Here is a 21552-nt window from a genome sequence, read left to right on the forward strand (position 1 = left end):
AATGTTTGGAACTCCTCCTCCTCCTCCTCCTCCTCCTCGCATCTCTCGCTTCTTTTCTAACGTTTATTCTTCGGCTCAACTCATTTGTAATGTTGTCGGCTGTCCTCTGAGACGTTCACTGCCCCTCAGTCTAAACAGACAGCGAACCAAACGAGGTGCTTCTACATCAACTCGCGTTGCTACACCAAATGCCTGTCTGCTACTGATTCAGGTCAAGACGTGGAGATGTGATGCAATACGTCGACGATCACATCGACTGATACTTCAGACGCAAAACTGCGTTCTGTTGAACCGCTTGCTTCAAAGCTCGTTTTTTTTTTCCTGCGGAGAAACAAACCTGCCCCGTGCTGATTCGGCCCATACCACGATTCATGAGAACCAGTCAGCACCACTTTGTATTGCGAGACCACGCTGCTCAAAAAAAAAAAAGCCAAGCTACGTGAAAGCAGAAGCGTGTAAGTGGAAGCTAGCGGCGGTTGTTTCTCCATCTCAGGTGGTCGGTAGACCACAACAAAAGATGTCAACGTCTCAATCACTTGTCATGTGACCTCCTCTGTCGGGTGTGGTCTCATGATGTCAGACACGATGCTTTGATGAAGGACTGTTTAATTACCGACATCCCTGACAAAAAAAAAAATGGTAATTTAACCAGAATATTTTTTATGTTGAATAAGCGAGTAAATGAATACATTGAGTAAATGCTTTAGTGCACTTTAGACTCAAACTTAGACTAAAATTTCACCTGAAAGCCAAATATCCCCAACTTTTTTTTTTGTAAGCAGCATATGTAGTATGTATATGACATAATTCACCAAATTAACAAAAAAGTTGTTCACATTAATACAAACCCCAGCTACAGTAGTTTATGGTTGAAAGTTTGACCGCATGTAAATTCTCCCCCGGGACAAATAACTTGATCACTGATCAATAAAGGTTTTCTCCGGCGGGTTAATAGTCTGCGTTGCTCGTTTATCAGCCTTCCTTTTCACGCAGGGTGACGAGAACTTGATCAGATATTGAGAGGACGATGACGGTAAATGATAAAGACTGGTCAGGTCAACAACATACTTTCCCCCTTCTATCTCCACTGTCCCGATCCAAGCATCTTTACTCACGGCTCCAAAACCAAGACACGACGTGCGAACCCCCACGCCCGACAGCACCTCTCCTCGCTGTGCCATTTCCTGGGGTGACCCACTTCTGAACGGCCCGACAGTCCGAGGCGGCAGACGCCCAGTGGACGCTTCTGGGCTACAACTGTTCTGTTCTGGGAGACGCCGAGGTGGCTAAAGCTTCCGTCCTCCGGGGCTGCTATTACCTGTCTGACAAATGGCCCGAGGCAGAGTGTCTCTCCGCGTTTCCGAGAAAAATCGCATTAAGGCTCGAGAGCCGAGGAGGTCTGGACAGCGTCTTGCAGATGGGAGTGTCGAGGGCCTTGTGGGGGGGAGTGGGGGGGGGGGGGGGGGTGGAGGAGTGTCTACTGGATCCTGGGGATGTCCCGGTACCGATACGAGTATCGGTTATCGGTAACATTCGCAGTATCAGGTATCGGCACCGATACCAGGGTTAAGTACTCTACTTGTAAAATACATCTGATACTGCGACACCGATACCAGTTGTACATGTATGGATGCATATGACAATTTTGTTACATTTGTGTTGTACTGCAGCGAAACTTGTGACACTCACCCCCTTGTTGTAGAAAAACATGCTGAGGAATGCCTTATCAAGTACTCAGTATCAGTGCAGTACTGGTACTCTACTTATTCTGTAAATAACGTGGTATCGGTGCATCCCTCCTGAATCCCAAACAGACGTACAGGTGGACAGACGTACAGGTGGACAGGTGGACAGACGTACAGGTGGACAGGTGGACAGGTGGACAGGAGTCCGCCCACAGCGGGCCCAGAGGAGCCCGACGCTGACGACCGAAGTTTCACAGTGAGCAAAAACAAACCCTGATCTTGAAACCTGGACAGGATCATGGCCATCGTCCCGCGGCTGTCCAAACACCGCCATGCGCGCCCGCGGACACTCCCCCCCCCCCCCGCAAGGTCGCACAGCGAGCCGTAAACTGTGAGCAGTGAGCTTTTAGCACCGCTGGCAAATTCCCCGCTTGGATTTTTTTTTTTCTCCATAAATTACAGAGTGCGACTTTGAAGACGTCCCTACTTTTTTTTTTTTTTTTATTTCCTCGATGCTGATCTTGGCAGAGCAACTTTTTTTTTTTCTCGCTCTCTCTTTTTAATCTATTAATTCTTTCGCGCTTCTGGCAAAGTAGGCAAATTGGATGTTATTAAAGTTTCAGTCGCGCAGACTGACTGATCCGCCGGGGGTAGAGGTGGGGTGGGGTTGTGCTGAGGAGGCCGTTTCGCTACTGCGGATTAGAGTCTTTCGTACGACCTCAGAAACACGCGGGCGTGGACGGGATCGTCTCCGGGACAGTCGGACGGATGGGAATCTGTCCTCCTCAGAGGAGCCGGAGAACTCGAGTCCATGTGGCTGATAAGCTGGAAGTGCTCAGCCCCGCGGTGGGGCTCAGTGAAAACGTGAACACTTCACGAAATAACGCGATAGATTCACGTTATTTTACGTGAAAATGATCGCAAAATAACGTGATGGTTTCACGTTTTAACATGAAAGTTTCACGAAATAGCGTGATGGTTTCGTGTTATAGCGTGAAAATTATACACAAAGTCACATGACAGTTTCACATTGTAACGTGAAAATTATCGCATTATAACGAGAACGTTTTACAAAATAACGTGATAGTTTCACGCTTTAACGTGAACATTATCGCGTTATAACTTGAAAGTTTTACTAAATAACGTGATAGTTTCACGCTTTAACGTGAAAATTATCGCGTTATAACGAGAAAGTTTTACAAAATAACGTGATAGTTTCACGCTTTAACGTGAAAATGATCACGTTATAACGTGAAAGTTTTACAAAATAACGTGATAGTTCCACGCTTTAACGTGAAAATGATCACGTTAAATAGTGCTTAGTGATACTAAGCACTATTTTTTTTTTTTAGTATGGAAATAACGCGATAGCTTCATGTAATAACATGAACATTTTTGCAAAGTTTCCATTGGTCCTGTGAACATCAGAAGCTGTTAATCTACTGGGATTTTTTATTATTTTTTTTTTTTTTTACATGCAACCATGTGGTTCTCAGAGAACAGTGACTAAAACAACCACAAACTTAGGCACAATATGGACCATCTCTGAGCACGCAGGAGGTCCAACCTTGTAGCAGATGGGCCACTGCGACGGAGGGCAACACCTGGTGCCTGTGCCAGCTGCTGACAAATCTGCAGCAGCTGTGCGACACCGTGATGTTAATATCTCTGAAGTGAAGAAGGTTTCGGGCAGGTTGTTGAATCTATTCCGGGTTGAATGGTGGCCATTCTGAAGGCAAATCATAGATTCAACCAAATGCTAGCAAGGTTTAATCAGTGGCGGTAATGAGGGTGGAACGAATGTTTCACTTTCCCTTCCAAATAGAAAAATGAACTTCTATAGACAAAAAAATCCCTGGTCTACTGATCCATGAGCACCCATAGCATATACATATACAGTGGTGGAATTTTTTTTTGGGACACCTCATGCACAAGAATCAATCCTAAGTCCCCAAGTGCAGTTTATTTTAGTGCGGTCACCAACACTGACCAACTTTGACTGTTCTAGCCAGCTCAGAACTGGATGTTTCAGCAGGGCGATGTTCCTTGCAACACATCCAGCGTCCAACAGTACATAAACTACAAGAATGTAGTTTCCTCATACACCCACTGGTGTATGAATGTGTGTGCGAAAGGGTGAATGGGAGGCCTTTTACAATTTTACCATTTATTAATTCTAACAAATCATCTTTATCGTCTCTGATGCAGCCAAACCTTTTAAACCACACACACACAAAAAAAAGAATATCTGGCAAACGTTTAACGATAATTAGAAAGTAATAGAGAGAGTAAAATTTTAAGGTCCAAAAAAGACTTTTTTCCACCACCGTAAAAAAAGTAACTCCATCATGACCTCCGACCATACAAGAGGTGGATATTAAATGGAAACAATAACACAAACCCTCGGGGCTGGTTATGCAACTGGCTTCCCCTGCTCATCCTCTCCCTCAGCCGGAGACACTCTGTGCTCAACACGTCCGGGGCCTAATTGTCCTGATGTGTCAGCGTTGGATCAAAGTGAGAGGAAGCAGAAGTTCGGCGCGACTTCACACCGTCGCACACACGCCGCCGCACTGCCGGTGTGTCAGCGTGTGGAGGTGACTGACCGGGTGAACGGGGGGGGGGAGGGGGGGGCGTGAACGGCCGGAACTGTGACACGGGCCGCTCAGAGGCACCAGTCAAGTGAGACGTCGGTGATCAGATCTTCCAGAGAGACGCTCTCTCAGAAAGTCGTGTTGGTTTCCTCGGTTTCTCTTTCAACGAAGCAGGGCCGCCGACGCTCAGGCTGTTGACACGGACGGCCTTCACATAATCTTCAAAAGCTCAGCTGTTTTCCTCACTTGAGGATTAGTGCCCAACTTTTTCTAACGCTGCGTTCCCTTTTGTTCACCTTTTGGGTAATTCTGACCACAACTGCTTCTGTCTGAAGTGTGAAAAAAAAAAGTATGGAGGGAAAAAAGTGTTTTAATCCATGCAAACAACCACGAGGGAGTTCCAACTTCCAACTTCTCGCCGCACCCCGCACTCAACCTTCCGCAAGTATTTTTAGACAACCTTCATTTTTTGGGGGGGGGGGGATTTGAAGAAGAACAAGGGCGAAAATCCCACAGACGACACGTTTGTGTTTTGAAAAGACGGGCTGTTTATGTTTAAAAGGCACGTTTTTTTTTTCAGTTTATGTCGAACAAAGTCAGGGTGAAAGTTTCCAGAAAAGACCTCGAGCTGCTCTTTTGAGATCTGAGACGGACTCAGTTGCTATTAAAGCACGGAACGACGAAAGTGACGCCACGTGAGTCACACCTCCGTACACAACTACACAACAACACTGTGCCCTTCATGATCCATACACTTTGCTTTGCTGTTCAAAGGGGGGAGAAACACAACTGTTGTGAAACCAACGGCTCGCTCAAGTTTAAATTGCAATAAAGGGATGAAAACTCAGAGCAACGCTGTGTCAGTGTCCTCAAAGTCTTCTGTAAAGTCTAGTCTGTTTAAACCACATGCACGAGAAACAGTGACAACACAACGTGCATTTAATGCATGTAGTTCACCCGTCCTCTTGTTGAATCGCTTACAGCACTATTTTACTGTAAAATGACGTTTCGGGGTAGTTTTAAGCTTAAAACCATATACTACCCATGTAAACCCAGTGGTGTATTCTCCTTCTGATACGTTAGTTGATTTATGTTTTTATGTCTTTAAATAAATGTATATATTAAAAAAGAGAAACTTAAATGTGTGGCTCCAAATTCCAAGTTCAGGCTTTTCCCACTCAAACTCTAATAGCGGGTTTCACTGCCAGTACCTACTCTCACCCTAGCCTACTGTACCCTACCCTAGCCTACCCTACCCTAGCCTATTCTTCTCTACTCTACCCTATTCTACCATGCCCTACCCTTCTCTACCCAGCCCTACCCTACAATACCCTACTCCTACCCTATCCCACTCTACTCTACTCTCTCCACCCTAATCTACTCCACCCCGTACCCTACATTAGTCGACTATACTCGATTCTACCCCCTTACTCTACCCTACCCTACTTTACCCTACCCTACTATACTCTAGTGCACTTTTCCAATATAAAAAAGTACCTTGTGTTTAGTACCCAGTGCTACTTCTTTGGTACTTACGCTCCCTGGGTTTCAAAAAAAGCACCGTTACCAATGGTGACATAACCCGCTGTACCACTGGTCGGGTTCAGTCATTATCTGGTCATCTATGGGTGGCACACTGAAGTGAGCAGCCAAAACCCACTGACTTCTCGGTTTGTCTCATGTAAAAACCAAACAAAGCAAAACATAAAACCGCAGTTTAGAGTGATGAGGTTAGTTTTGATGTGCTGCATAATTATCAGTACCTTGTTTTAGTTTTGGTTATGAATGTTGAAATGGTCCTTCGTAACGTTCCCAAAGTTAGATCTCATATTAGCAAAAAAAAAAACCCAAAGTGGACACATAAAGTAGAGAAAACCAGTGTTACACTTCACTCTTCAAACCAGGACTACTCACCCTGCATGAAGTTGCCTCTGTAAAACAAAACAAAACAAAACAAAAAACAAGAGACCACAGAACAGCACCCATCAAAAGCCAACATCACTGTCTGACAAAAGGGAGAAACACTCTCCTGCGTCCAGCATTTCACACTTGGGCCGCTTGGGTTTGAAAACTGTCAAACCCATCAAGTGGCCACACAGGTGTTTAGGTGCACGAGTCTGACGGGGAAAAACAGCCCCACCAGAAAGAAATGATAGAGCAAACAGCTGATGGGTGGAGCACTCAGCCTGTCGGACCGCATCAAACCAACGGCAGCCACGGCGAGCGGGCTAATGCTTTAGTGTGGAGCCGTATCGATAGCATTAACATAAAGCGCACCATTTTTCTTGGACAAAGTGGTTGGGGACAGGCTTCAAGAGCCCATTCCCGATGCTAAATGGGAAGCTATGGGGCAGCAGCATGCAGTAATGGATTCACATGTGATCACTCCCACTGAAATGTGTGCAGATAGTTTGGTCAGATTACAGCCTCAACAAGATCATCAAGTGTGTGTGTGTGTGTGTGTGTGTGTGTGTGTGTGTGTGTGTGTGTGTGTGTGTGTGTGTGTGTGTGTGTGTGTGTGTGTGCGCGCGCGCATGTGAGTGCATACGTACGTGCGAGTTAAATTAATCTCTACATTCCGCTGCAAGGAAAGTTTCATCAATTACATGCCATTATATAAAATGGGACTACATATCCGGCAGGCATACACTTAGTTTAGATGAGAAGATGTACATGCTGTACAATACAATAATAGCACCTACCGCCACCATTTGCGGACCTCAGTGGGATTAAAAGCTACAATTTTAAACCCATTTTTTTCACTCTTTTTGAGTTTTTGAGAGTCTAACCTGAAAAAGGGTAATAAGACCTAAACTGATCAGCGTCAGAGTTGTGATGCATGGCCATCAAACTGACCACAGATCAGTTTTAACACACGTTTTAAATTTGTGAAACATTATTGAAATGTAAAGAAAACCACTAAAAATGACACATAGTTTCTTGTGTGAACTTGTTAAGCAACCATTAGCCTGCCATCTGTCAACCAACTGTAAAATACATGTACATTTCTTTTTTTTTTTTTTTAAAGGTACCCTAATTGTACAACATTTTGGCAAATTTGATTATTGCCACAATCTCTGTGGTAATCCGAGTTGGTACGTTCCAATTCATTATCAGGTCTCCAATTCAGCAACTCTCTCTAATGGACAAGTTATGACCTGCACACTCACCATGCTGAAAAAAAACAAATAGGTGTAACGATGGACTGCTGACACGGAGTGAATGGTGTCAAACTGCACGGACTGACCTTTTTCTTCAGAGCCTCCAGGGACTCAAACTCCAGGCGAGCCAGCTTGATATGGATGTGTTTGGGGACATCTGGGATGAGGTAGGCCAGGATGAACTTGAGGGCCAGCAGTCCGTGCTGGAAACACACAACAACAACAACCAACGCATTACAGGAGCTGCAGATGCTCACGGTTTGTTTTTCCAGGCACGCTTATTATAGCAGAAGGCTGCGAAAGGATGTTGATACTCCTCCACCGTAGAACCCCCACAGAGGAGGATATGAGCAAAAACATCAGATTGAGACAGCCGGGCATCGTCCGTAAAAATGTCTTTGAAGCAGAACGAGGACAATATTTGCACTATGAAATGATGTTTACTTTCAGTGCCTGGACTTCTGATGCCTTCCTTATTTTTGCATTGTTCTTTGCCGATGCTCTGTGTCTATATTACTGCTATACTTAGCTTGTGAATCCAGTCGTTCAAAAATAAATAAATAATAATAATAATAATAAATCACACAACTTTCAAAGCTGCTGTCTTTGTTCTCTCGCCATGGCGGTAAATTATCTATTGTCAGCCATTAACATGCATAGCGCCATATGTCAGGCAAAACTATTTAAAACGTAAATGTGTCTCGATGAGGAGCCCCAGGCTATGTTCAAGTGACAATTTTCAAAAATATTTCTATGCAACGACTTTTAATTATAGTCATCTAAATATTGGATTCTTCCGAGACGTGTCATCTTGCAGCTGCTCGCAGTGTGAAATGGTCTGGAATGGTTCTTATTCTGTTCGGGGTATAGTGACGCAGTCATGAGCAGGCAGCAGGAAACTGATATTGACGCGAGAACGAATACGAGCAAAATATTGTTATTGTATTGTAATATTGTTATTATCCACCATTTAGAGTATGAGGATTACAGCTTCACAAAGTTTTAGTGCACTGCACCGCCACAAAGTCAAAATGGCCACACAGCTCGGGCGCCCATCATAAGTGCATTATAAAATATAGGAGTGGAACAAAGTTTTCGGACAGCCCTTAAAACTTTACGAAATCTGGTCATTATTGTTAGTAAGATTCAATACGCTAACTAAATTTCTGTAGTGCTTGTACTCTTGTACTCTTGTTGTGTTGCAAAATCACGTCACCTTGCTGAACCATCTACAGTAGTTGTGAGCTGGATGGAACAGTGCACATGCAGCATGTGGGTGACTATCAGTGGCTGCCCGAAAATAAACTGCACTAAGAGACTTAAGACTGATTCTTAGTGCAATACCGTACAGTACACATGAGGTGTCCAAAAACTTTTTTCCACCACTGTAAGTTACATAGGGCCCTCTCTCGGTGCAATACAACAAACTAAAAAAAAAAAATGTAGGGTAAAAATAACATAAGTTATTGGACAGCAAGGGTGACACTATGTGTATGGGTTGCAAATGCAAAACATTCAATGTGAATTATCAATCAATTTGCTCTCTCTCTCTCTCTCTCTCTCTCTCTCTCTCTCTCTCTCTCTCTCTCTCTCTCTCTCTCTCTCTCTCTCTCTCTCTCTCTCTCTCTCTCTCTCTCTCTCTCTCTCTCTCTCTCTCTCTCTCTCTCTCTCTCTCTCTCTCTCTCTCTCTCTCTCTCGGGACAGCCAAGTTCCCTCTGCACCTTTGATGCAGTACCCTTTTCCTCATCACATTAATGGATGGTAGTTTACGGTGGGGAACAAATGGAAGGAGACTGAGAGCAGATAAGAGGGCAACCTAGTTCACCAAAATGACTTTCAATTTCATCCAGGGGAACATAATTCTTTGCAGGGTCCCAGAGCCAACACATTCAGTTGTAATATATTGCTGGACAAGACACACAGGCTTATTATTATTATTATCTGGTGTTTCAGTAATCTTCCATTAACTGTGTTTTCTCTTTGCACTCTGTCAGGTGTATTCTGATGGTACCAGGTGGGGTCATTTATTCCTTTAAACTCACATAGCGTACTTTAGCTGGACTTTGTTGTTTATTTATCTCTTAAAACCACCTTTGATTTTTGGAGTTTTGACAGCGTCCGTGACCTTAGTTTCCTTGTCTTGTTTGCAAATGCCAGTTTTGGAAATAAATTGCTACCCGACTAGCCTATATTAAGCTGATGTGATGTGTAAGTGCGATTCTGTGTGGATTCTCGAGCTGTGGTGTCACATTGATGATGTTTTGATTTAGGTAGCACTAAGTACGGCGTTACTGAGGGCCTGGGAGAGAAATGCACGGCCCGCATTTGAAACGATTCCAGCTTTCTGACATGATGCATTAAACTGCTGGACGTTTCCCTTAAAAGATGGTGCACTGTGGTCAATAAGGGACGGACTTGGGCACCAAAAACAGTCAGCTGGGTTCTCTGGTTTAAATTATACTCTAATGGTACTGACAGCCTCACTTTACGGTTGTTGGCTGACCTGGAGTGGAGCCTCCGGCTGCTGCAGTAGCTCATCTGCTCCAGTGTTCAACATGATGTGTGTTTACAGTCTTCTGAAAACCTGGACTGAAACAAGTGGTTTTTGAGATAATGTTTCCTTTCGGGCACCTCAAACAAATGTGTGCATTGTCCTCTAACATCATCAACAGAGGAATTTTTTTTTTTTTTTTTTTTTTTTTGCACAGAAAACAACTGCTCACTAGTTATTTCCTCTCCACTCTCTGCAAACCTTAGAGAAGGTTGTGAGTGCAAATCCGAGCAGATCACATGTTTCTGAAATATTCAGACATGCAGCAGTATAAAGAAAGAGCATGTGTTTGTTCAAAGTAAAAAAAAAGAAAAAAAAGAATGGGGCTTTGCTGATAAAAAATAAATAAAGGTGTATAATCTTTCATGTCTTGAAGTTTGAAGTCAATTCATTCGTTATTATCACATCAGCTCTCCTCTTGCCCCCAAAAACGCTAAAAACAAAAGAGAAACCAACAAAGCTGCACTCATTGCTTTCCAGTCAGCGCTGAAAAGTCTGTTGGTTAACAAAAGCAGATGGATTGCATAAATGGAAAATGCTCTTCATGCACTAAAACACTTCAAAGACGATGATGTTGCAAAAACAGCCAACAGTAGGGTTTACCGTAACAGCCGTTTATAAATGGTGGCGCTGGCATGCCATGCTAGCATTCAGCCACCCTGTGCGATCTAACAGAGTCTTTTTTTTTTTTGCATTTTAAACTTCTCCACGTGTGCAGTGTGTGCTGCAGCAGTATTATGACGGCACTGTGGCAAAGTTTGGTAACAAAACAAAAACCTGCACATGTAAAGTTAAGAGGGCAGAGGAAACACCCCTGATAGAATACAATACCATAGATTTTTTTTTAGTGGGACTAAACTAAGAGGGACTGAACAGTGTTTATGCTCCTATTCGCGGCAGCAGTTGATGTTATTGGCTGCAGGATGGTCAGTTGATTACAGAAGATTAACTGCAATAAGACAATGATCCTCCTCTGTCTTGAAAGTCAGTGAAAAAGCCATGTCCAGCAGTTGCATCAGCACCATGGACAGCAGTCGACTCATCCAGGCTTCCTATCACTCTGCTTTAATGAAGAGTGGCTGTTGAGTCTGGTTACATGTTTACTAGGACATTACATGGGAATATGGGTATCTGGGCCTGGATCTATTTTATATTAAAATTGGATTAATTAGTGAGGACAAGGTCAAGTTGGTGAATTATTTATTTTTTTTTATATTGGCACATGGTCAAGAAGACTGTAAATGTTGTCAGGGGGATTTATGTCTCAGTTTTGCTTCATTCCCTAGAGGAAAATGTGTTTGCTATATATTTTAAAATAGAAACAAAAATTGTAAAATAATTTATTTTGTTGAATTTTGTAGTTTTACAAAAAAGAAAAAAAAAAAAACAATCAACATTTTTTTTTTAAGACATAAAAATGCCCCCCATTGCTTCCCTGCTTGGCACTTAGCATCACTCCAGTAATGTTAAACCTTTCCTTTTAAAAAGAAAAAGTAAAAAGAGAAAGAGAACATTTTTGGAGTACAAAGGATTTTTTGCAGGAGCGCCGACATTCTAAGCTTAATGTTACTTAGAGCAAGATGTTTGGTTATTCTGGTCGGCTTCGCTTCTTAACACGAAGAACAGGGGAAGAAGTCCCTGATCTTCGTGACTTGTCATATTGATTGAAAGCGCACAATAAACTCTCTGGCTCTTAGTTGATTACTAATGCCGTTCAAGCCTAATTTATATGTCTGAGTGCTCGGCAGCACAAGGTTAGCCTGAGATTGGAAGGACGCCCTGTTCTGGCTGGAGATGGACATGTGATCGTTTGCTGTTGTTTTTTTGTTTTTTTTCAGCCAGGAATATGGCCCTTTCTCCTCGACATGGCAGACTTTGACCCTTGAGAGTTTGCAAGTATTAAATGTCAGTGCATTCCGTAAACGCACGTAAATCCCATTTGACTTGGCAATCTTCCATGTTTCTTCAGTGCTTTGTCTCAATGGCGTTTTAAAGTAATTCAAACCAATTTCGCCAATGCAAATCTGAGCCTTTTACACCCTTTTGTGGTGACTGAATGTAATGATTAAACTACAGTGAGACAGACATAAAAGTAGAGAACCATTTTCAAGATTCAAAGATTTCAAAGTCGTAATTCTAAAGAATACATTTCCAAAAAAGTTGCTGCAGGATCCCGTGATTTTGGTTGTATGGTGGTCGTAAACCTCAAAACCACACCATGAAAGGAGTCTTTTGCACATCTTGGTCCTTCAGTCAAATCAAACACATTTAATATGATCACTAGTTTGTGACTTAACACAGCGATGAGAGCATATCTCACTGTCCCACAGTAGTACGTTTCAAAGTCTTGTTTAGTCAAAAACTGCTTGTGCATGCATGCATGCTTCCAATATAAAGCAGGAAGTCGGAAGTAGGCATTAGATTACTGGTTATAGGCAGACTGTAGTCAGCCGGATGCTTATTGAAGTGTTGGGCAGTATACTGGTGAGTCCAGATTTGATGCTTCTTGCTGTTGCCAGAGGGTGAAAGCTAATCTGGTTAGCTGCAAAAAAAAAAGAGTCTAATCAGATTTCTGTGTGCAGAGCAGAGCAACTGGAAGTAACCTTGGAACAGACACACTGACGAACCCACATAGAAATGGCACACGTTAAGGTGATTTCAATCACTGTGTGCTCTTTCTTCTGCCCGTCGTTAGGTCATTTGCAAAGACTCCATTAAAAGAGAAAGAAAGAAAGAAAGAACATAAATCAGGGATCATCCACATTGTTAATGTTCAGTCTGAATAAGTCACATATCTTATTAAACTGCAAAACCGGGTGAGAGTGACCCAAGTGGAACAGTAAGATTGCACAGTAGAGATGAAGAAGGTGAACAACTGAAGGATTGAGGACCTTGGAGGGACAGAGAACGTTGGATGTTTAGGAGATAAAGCAGGAGAGGCCAGACTGAGGTGGTTTGGACGTGTGCGGAGGAGATTGAATGAATCTATCAGTTAGAAGGATGGTGAGGTTGGAACTGGCAGGCAGGAGGCCTGGAGGAAGAGCAGAGACAAGGTTTTTCCCCCCGGATGTAGTGGAGGAGGACGTCTAGTGTGAGAGTAGAAGGTGTAGGAGCAGAGGTTTAGTCCAAGAGACTTGTGACATCACTGGACCAGTCACCCAAGCAGTTATTATTTCACGTTCGACTACAACTGATGGGAGAAGCTGGACTGTCTGTAAGGATGAAAAGACCATGGACAAGACATGCGGTATAATCACGTGGGCCGTCTATTTGAGTCTGTTTATTATTTTCTTGAGGTCACGGATCACTTTTGATTGCTACAGATGTCGGCTTTTTCCATCGCAAATCAAATGAAAGATCCCCGGCTCGGTGCACTCGACGGCGCCTCCCTTCAATTCAAAAGGGCGTCGCGAGGCACAGACCGCTCAGAGTGTGTTGGGCTGAAATGAGTAGATTATAACAGACAGACCCGTGACTCCCAAAGAAAGCCCCTGTCTGCTTCGCAAAGCAGGCCAGCCGGTTGCCTGGTTACTGCTCGCTGATGTGTGTAAGCCCTATACAGTAATTACCCAGGTATCATTGCAGTGCTGCAAGAAAGCGACCAGGCACTGCCCCCCCCCCCCCCTGCCCTCCTTCCCCACAACCAGAATGCCGATAAGACGGGATGAGTGATTAGATTTTTTTCCCCTTTAACCCTCAACTGGTTGAATCCGCATCCCTACTTAAAGAAGGACGATTCAAAGGGGCCGTTCAGAATTGTGGATTCGGGACCTCATTTCCAAGTGAGCCAGTGTGCTATTCATCAGCGGAGGCCGTACAAAGGTTAAATGTGTAGTATTTGGAGATTATGAAAAAGAAACAGCGACATCAAGTGGTTACGTTTTAGACTGCAGCGCCGTCCACTCTCCCTCCCCCTCCCGAGCTTGCCAAGTGAGCTACAGTGGCCTGTGCACACAAACCTGGATACCTCGTCCACCTCCTTCTTTGCTGGTTCGTTTGAAGACGCCAGCATTAACACACTAAATATGAAAACGCGCTGTTAGGCAGCTGGATTGTCCACATCAGGCTTCTCCCTCTGAAATATGGCGGAGCAAGATGGCAGCTACCAACACAGACATTTACATCGACAGTCTGGTGTTACAACTTATTTGTCTTGGGTCTACCATGGAGTGGGTCAGATACTTTGAAATGGAAGGCGAGCAGAAACCTTGTGCTATGTTTACATGACACTCGAGAAAACCAAATTACTGTTTTCGTCCGACAGTGATAAAAAGCATACTGGCGAACTTGGCTAACCAAAATTCGGAACCACCGACTTCAAACTAAAACACCCGCAGCCGAATCTTGAGTCTGTTCAAGTTGCCTTTCCTGAAAACACGAGCAGCCCCGGGTCCTGTTAACGACTTCAGATAAAAAGCAATTCCAGAATGGCAACATATTGGATGGTGCGTCAATGAGCGCCACCTATTTCAGCACATGCACTGCACGGGGAGGGGGGTGGCGAAAAATATCAGACCTCGGCTCTCATTTTTCATGTCGTCTCATCTCTTTAATGGCCCGCTCTGCTCCGTTCTATCAAACGTGCTGGCTGGTGAGAGCGGGGGGAAACGTGCTCGGGTGCACAATCAGCTGGCGACACAGGTTTTGTCAAACACAAACACACACACACACGCTCCCGTCGCTGCCTCTGGTCGGAACCCATCGTCCTCTCCTCGCCCTCGTCACACCTTTAATGTCTTCCAACAACACTCCTCTCCCTCCTCCTCCTCCATCCACCTCCTTCTTCTCCTTCTCCTCTATTCCTCCTCCTCTCTTCCCCCCTTCCTCTCCTCATTTTCCACCTCCTCTCCTCCACCTTCTCACCTCATCTCCTTCTCCTTTCCTCCTCCTCCTCCCCTGCTCTCCTCTTCCACCTCCTCTACCTCCACCACCCCCTCCACTCCTCTTTCCCTTCTCCTCTCTTCCTCTTCCTCACAGCCCACCAACCCCCTTCACCTCCTTGTCGTCTAGTTTTCACTTTCCTTTCATTCGCAGGCCTTACTTCCGTTCCCATCACTCGGTCTTTATCTCCATCGCCTCGCCCTCCGTCCATCACAGGCGGAGGAACACAAAAAACGCTGGCCTGGACGGCTCGAACTGATATGGTCAAAAGCAGGCGTTGTAGAGCTTGACGGATCGCTCGCGCACGCGGCCGCGCGGGAGGGGAGGAGAGTAACAGGCAGCGACGCGCTGTTGGCTGCCGTCGTTTTTCCCCGAGCTCAGCAGCCTCAACTCCTTCCTGATTCAGGTGTGGGGCAGTGGGTATAAATCAAACAGCCAGACTCCCAAGGCCAGCACACGCACTAATTCTATTAAAAGTCACGGCCATGCACGTCTCAGAAGACCAAGCTGGATGAGGAAACAACAGGCCAGGGGTGTAATACTTGTTTTTCCCATTTTTCCTATTCCTTTTATTTTTTTTTAAGAATAATGAACAGCCTGATTGGATAGACTGGAAGCTCTCAGCCGCGCCTCCTTCTCAATATTGTGACGGTGCGAGTCCAAGTCCAGGTGCAAAGTAGGACACCTGGCAGGAAACGGGGGCAGCCACTGAGCCCCGAGTCTCCAGTTACGTCTCAATGGCTGCAGTTCACGAGAACATTCACACTTCCACGTTCTCACCACACTTACCGCCACCTTAATCATTTAGTTACATAAGTTTTTAGTGTGTAGTTGCCCCTCTGTACAATACAAACCGTGCACTATAGATGTAAAGAAAAAACAAAACAAAACAACATTTCAAAACCTAAATTTATGAAGATTAATATAGAATGCATAAATGCAGAATTATTCAATGAGATACTGGTTATGTACTCATTAAATTGAACAAGACCTTCAGTCTGTAATGAGTAATTTGAGGCAGCGTGTTAGTGTTCCCATAGCTGGATTACAAACAGGGCAAACTATTGTGTGAAGCTGAAATGATTAATAGACTCGAATCGATTAAAAGTCCATTACTCTTTTCCTGAATCAAAGCTTTGTTCCCTTAATTTTCCTGCGGCTGAACGTTGGTTCCGCAATTGGGTTTCACACAGACGCTCATTGTGATGCACATGGACAGATGCTTTGTTTGTTTTTTAATCAATCATTTTACTTTTATCGTTGCTGTTGTTCCAGCTGGTTCTGGAATAAAGGACAAGTCATTGTCATTTTCAGCAAAGTCTTTTCACATCTTTACTAGTTTTTTTTCCACATATTCTAATATCGATTTGTTTGAAAGGAAGACAATAATCAATACATTAATTGATTCGTAAAAGAAGTAAATCTATAGCTGCGGCTCTGCTCTTGTGAGAGTGCGTGCATCACATCCCATGAGCATTGTGTTGTGACTTGACTGGGTAGATGAGTGTTTTGTGAGGACAGCGTGACTCAGGGTGGAGTCGCTTCAGTTCCTTCCTATTTTGAAAAATTAGTTTCTATCGTTCTCAAGCAAAACCGCTGAGGTCGGGTCTGTCCACAGACATTTTGAGTATTTTTGTGTGTGCTGTAACCTCGTGTGAAGTAGCAAAGTGGTCACTACACAACAATATGACTGAAAAAAAAAGACATATCACTGCTACTGCTCTATACAGCTGTGGCTGCCAATTGAATTGCACATTATTTTGCTGTACAAGTTTTCAACATTCGTTGTGTACAAGCTCACACTTTGCTAGATTTGCTGTGAATGGCCAGGAGGTCGCCATAAACACTGGGATGAGAAACATTCATGCTCATAAATCCTCCCCAAGTTCATGTAATAGTCAAAAAAAAAAATGACCCGAGTTATGGAAAGGGAAATCATCAGCTGGACTAACTGATGCTGTCAAGAAGTAAAATAAGAAGTCCTGTCACGTTTACACTTTCTGGAACTTCTTATATATTTTCTAGTGTGAATGGATCAGATTTCATTCAGGTGGAAAATTAAAAAAGAAACATTCCTTTTTCTCACTTAATTTAATTGAAACAAGACTTTCCTCCTAGTCTAGTATTCTAGAATCATCGTCTCCCTTGCTTCGGTACATTGTGTTTTCATTAAATCAGTTTATTAGTCGCTTCTCTGATGACGCATTTGGAAAAAACGCTTGGCTTCTCATCCCAGTTCGCACGGAGCTCTTCACAACAAGCAGCGGAACCGCAGACTCTTCTGCTTAAAGGTCAGTTCTGAAAGTTTCTCGAACTCCATCGTGTCTTGGATTTCCTCAGACATGACTCACCAGAGTCCCCGGATTAGAGGAGGGGTTAAGATGAAGTATCATCTTATTTGCGAACATCCCCTGGCGGTACGACAGGACTTAACATTGAAATTAAAGTATTTAATGAGTCTCTCGTAACAACTTGATAGCATTTCTTCCCAAACTTTGACCAAATGAAAGGCTGATTCTGACAGCTGCTGAAATGGATTGAAAATGCAGCTTTTTCATAATGACTACTAGGGTTTATCAATCGGCTCTGTGTGTGTACGCGGACCGCTCGTTAAATAATACATGCGGAAAAATCAATGTGACATCGTTTCTGCCTGTGCAACAGCGGTGGGATTTTGCATGATAAAATGCAGCATTGAACGCAGCACTGAGACATTAGTGGAGAGGTAAAGCGCAGTCTCGCTGGAGCTCGTTAAAGCTGCAAAAAGGCAAATAAATTGTCAGTGGATGTCCTTAGTAAACCCCTTTGCGCTGCATAATTCAGAGCAGCTTTACTATTTTTGTTTGCGCGGTTATTTTAAGCCTTTTCTCTTGAGGCAGGAGGTGTGTGAGTGTAGCTAGTGCAGCCGAGCACGTGCGCTTTCTGGAACGTCACAAAAGAAAAAAAAAAAAAGAATGTTTTCAAAAAAAAAAAAATAAATAAAATAATAATAATAATAATAATAATAATAAAAAATATGTTTAAAATAAATACACACGTACACAAAAAGGCCAAAACAACAAAAATAGTTATATATTAAAAAATAATAATAATGATAATAATGTGTGTGTTGACATCGTTAGCGCTCAAAATCTTCCTTGTTCAGTCGCCCTGGTCTTTAGCTAGCTAGCGCTAGACTGGACTCTGGCTCCATCTAGTGAGCAAACAGCTCAATCAGCTGAATTGCGGTCAAACGCCATGTGTGTTTTAACTTTATGGCCGAGGTGCTGTTGCACATGTTAGGCAGTCGTGTTACAGAGAGAGCTCACAGATAAGCGTCAAAGACAAGCTGGAAGAATCACTTTCAAGCGTTTTACGGCAGTCAAGACTTCTTCAAAATAAAATAAAAAACATCCGTAGCTCTTCAAACGTGACGATACAGATGGAGCAGAGGATGTTATGACTGTCACTCTTTGTAAAAATGTAAAATTAAACAGATTCTAAACTTTATCCCAGAAAAACATACCACACAATCCAGCATAATTCATTATCCTGCTGGGAATAAAACAATATCACTTCTAGCGAGGCAGAAGCCGTGATGTGGAAGGTGGCAATGACAGCTGAGCAACACACAGCCACACTTGGACATGATTCCAATCATTTTGAAAAACAAATATATATACCGGTAGATAAATATATATATATATATATATATACATATATATATATATATATATATATATACATATATATATACATATATATATATATATACATATATATATACATATATATATATATATATACATATATATACATATATATATATATATATATATATATATACATATATATATACATATATATATATACATATATATATACATATATATATATATATACATATATATATATATATATATACATATATATATATATATATACATATATATATATATATATATATATATATATATATATATATATAAACAATAAACAAAAGTTATAATACATGAACAGCTGAAGAGGTGTATTTGTAAATGCATATCTAACACTACATCTCAAGTTTAAACTAGACATCTACAAAGACGCAGAAGCCTTCATTTAAAAAGAAGTGCAGCTCTCTGTGTGTGCTGGAACTCTGGACAGAACCAAGATTGAAACATAACTGGATTAACTTGCATTTCTGGGCTTCTCCTGTCTGCTGTGAAATGCCCCAATCACTTTGGAATTGAATGAAGCCATCACTGTCTGCTTGAAGCAAACATGTCACAAACAAGCCCTTTCTACTTGCGGCCCTGATTCAATCACGGCGCTACCATGTTCCCGCTTGGTATTCACGCACACCGGGTTATCCAGCTGCAGAGTGCAAGCAAAGGGGTTCAGAGAAGAACCGTACTGAGGAGAAGTGACATCGCAGCAGGATAGTCTGGGATATTTTTTTTTGTTGTTTTTTTTTTTTGTTTTAAGATATACGACGGCTTTACCACACAGGCTCAAGAAAAGCCAAGTCACACAAAATCCCTTGCAGATAACAGACAAAAGCGCAGCATAGATGGTGTTTGCAAACCATAGAACTACCGCCCCTCTGCTAATAAGCCCCCTTGTATAGATCACACATGCAAAAGTGTCTTACTGTGTGAGTTTGTGTGTGTGTGTGTGTGTGTGTGTGTTACCTCAACGGCCACTATCCACAATATGAGCTGCGTCTCCGACTCGGAGAAGTAGTCCTTCACTTGTGGCGACAGGCCAATCAGGGCACAGTTGGTCACAACAGCAATCACACTCATGGCTTCGAAGGCGAGCTGAGGACCGAGACACAAAAATTATTAAAATGACTGAATTGAATTGTGTGTTCTGCACAATAAATGCCCAACATTTGCTCTCTAAATAAACATATCTCAATATTCTGTTTTTAATAATGGGAAAATGCCCATGAAGCCACGACCCACTTTTGGGTCGTGACCCACCAGTTGAGAAACACTGAGGTAGAGCATGAAGTGTGCTGCACCCCACCCCCCCTCCCATTAGACTATTAACTGACTCATCGACTGCTGTATTTACCTTCAGGGAAAAAAAAAACCCAGAAAAGCAACTGATTTCCAGGCGCTTGTCTCACCTGCCAGACTCCGATGTTGGTCGCTGGTTCCAAGAAAGGCCGCTTGAACACGCGACACATCTTGAAAGCGTCCGAGTAGACCTCTGTGACGTTGTTGAGGACGACCAGCACGGCGGCCAGCGGGTAGACGCAGGAGAAGAGACTGACGTAGCCGAACAGCAGGAAGAGCTCCAGGTAGTCGTCAAAAGTGCCCTGATTGAGGACGACGAGCACGCGCATGATGATGACGGTGCTCACTTCTCTGCTGCAGTAGCGTAACGAACCACTGTGAATGGAAGCACTCACCAGATAGGTGCTCATGTCAGCTTCCAGCCGGACCTGGTCGGCCAAGGGAAGCTCCACGTCCTGCAGAGTCTTTGTCTTCTGGACTTTGCGGATCATCTTCTTGTTGCGCCTCCTCTGCAGCCAGTAAGGCAGGAAGGCCTCCATGAACTGGTTTAGGATCTGGCTGGTAATCAACAGGGTGGCCAGACTCTAGACGCAAAAAAATAAGGGTCATACCTGGTCAAGGAAATTGCTTTCATGGAGCCTTTCGGAAGTAATGAAAGACGATAAAATGAAGGAAACAACTGCAGGTGATAAAGTGAGACAAAAACAGACAGATAACAGGGAATGAAATGAAAAAATGAGGGGATGAATGGAGGGTATAGTTCCAATGATGGAAATACAGGAAACACAGACAGTGTGAAAAGGAAAGAAAAACACTTTGAAGTGAAGGTGAAGGACTGAAGGTAACGATAATAATGACACAAATATTCAGGTAAATTTTATTTTATTTTTTTTACACCAACATTCATCAGGAATTAAAATCATGTAAATTCCTCGGCAAAGTGTTTTAATGACTAATTCAAACGAACATAATGACCTCAAACCACAGTTTTTATCATTAAAAAGCAGCAGAAAAGACAATTTAACAAGGCAGCAAACAAAAAAAAACAGTGCAAAACTGGAAGCTTGAGAGAAAAGCGCAGAGGGCGAACGACCCGAAAGGCCGCAGCGACGTGACCTGACTTACCTGACGGAGCAGCACCATGTCCTGCATGACAAAGGCGATGTAGAACAGCGAGGCGAAACAGTTGAAGAAGTTGAACTGCGGAAAGAGAAAAAGTCCACACAGTGACAGTGAGACAGCGAAACGCACTCTGATCGCTCAACGGTGGCGCTGGCAGAGACGGTGGCAGCGATTCGTACTCACCACCAACACTTTGAGCACCAAGTGATTCTGGTACGAAGACTCAAGCCTGTGATTTTCTAAATGAGCAAAGGGGAAACAACCAAAGCATGAGGCACATGATAGAGAACTGAGTCAGGCCTTTTGCGCAGTGGCGTGACTCGATGTGGATATTATTTCATTTTTTAAAATAGCAAAATGGATTTGAGCAGATCAAAGTAGATGTTTTAAATAAAAAAAACAGGGCTGTCAATCCGTAACGCGTTAAGTTTTTTTTAAGTTTAGTTGGCCCATCTGGTCAATTTCTGGTAAGAAATACTTTACATTATGGGCTTAAAACTGCCTTGAAATGCGAAATAAACAAAATGAACATTCTGTGATTAATCGCAATTAAAAAAACGTAACAGTTGG

General features: G+C 43.1%; 1 protein-coding gene across 4 annotated transcripts in view; it reads right to left on the minus strand.

Annotated features, from left to right (window-relative positions):
• ano10a (anoctamin 10a) overlaps window positions 1-21552 on the minus strand; it is a 29578-nt gene that overhangs the window by 972 nt on the left and 7054 nt on the right. For 3 of the 4 annotated variants that reach the window (XM_076040794.1, XM_076040793.1, XM_076040791.1), the window contains 7 exons: window positions 21166-21221; window positions 20986-21060; window positions 20256-20444; window positions 19971-20162; window positions 19528-19656; window positions 7527-7643; window positions 6194-6210 (listed from right to left, as the gene is read on the minus strand). In XM_076040794.1, the coding sequence (XP_075896909.1) occupies window positions 6194-6210; window positions 7527-7643; window positions 19528-19656; window positions 19971-20162; window positions 20256-20444; window positions 20986-21060; window positions 21166-21221 (775 nt within the window). The remainder of the gene's footprint in view (window positions 1-6193; window positions 6211-7526; window positions 7644-19527; window positions 19657-19970; window positions 20163-20255; window positions 20445-20985; window positions 21061-21165; window positions 21222-21552) is intronic. The other variant, XM_076040792.1, reaches the window with a different exon arrangement.

This window comes from Nelusetta ayraudi, unplaced genomic scaffold (assembly GCF_046127955.1).
Source record: "Nelusetta ayraudi isolate G7.1 ecotype Tasmania unplaced genomic scaffold, CSIRO-AGI_Nayr_v1 ptg000063l, whole genome shotgun sequence".
Lineage (NCBI taxonomy): Eukaryota > Metazoa > Chordata > Actinopteri > Tetraodontiformes > Monacanthidae > Nelusetta > Nelusetta ayraudi.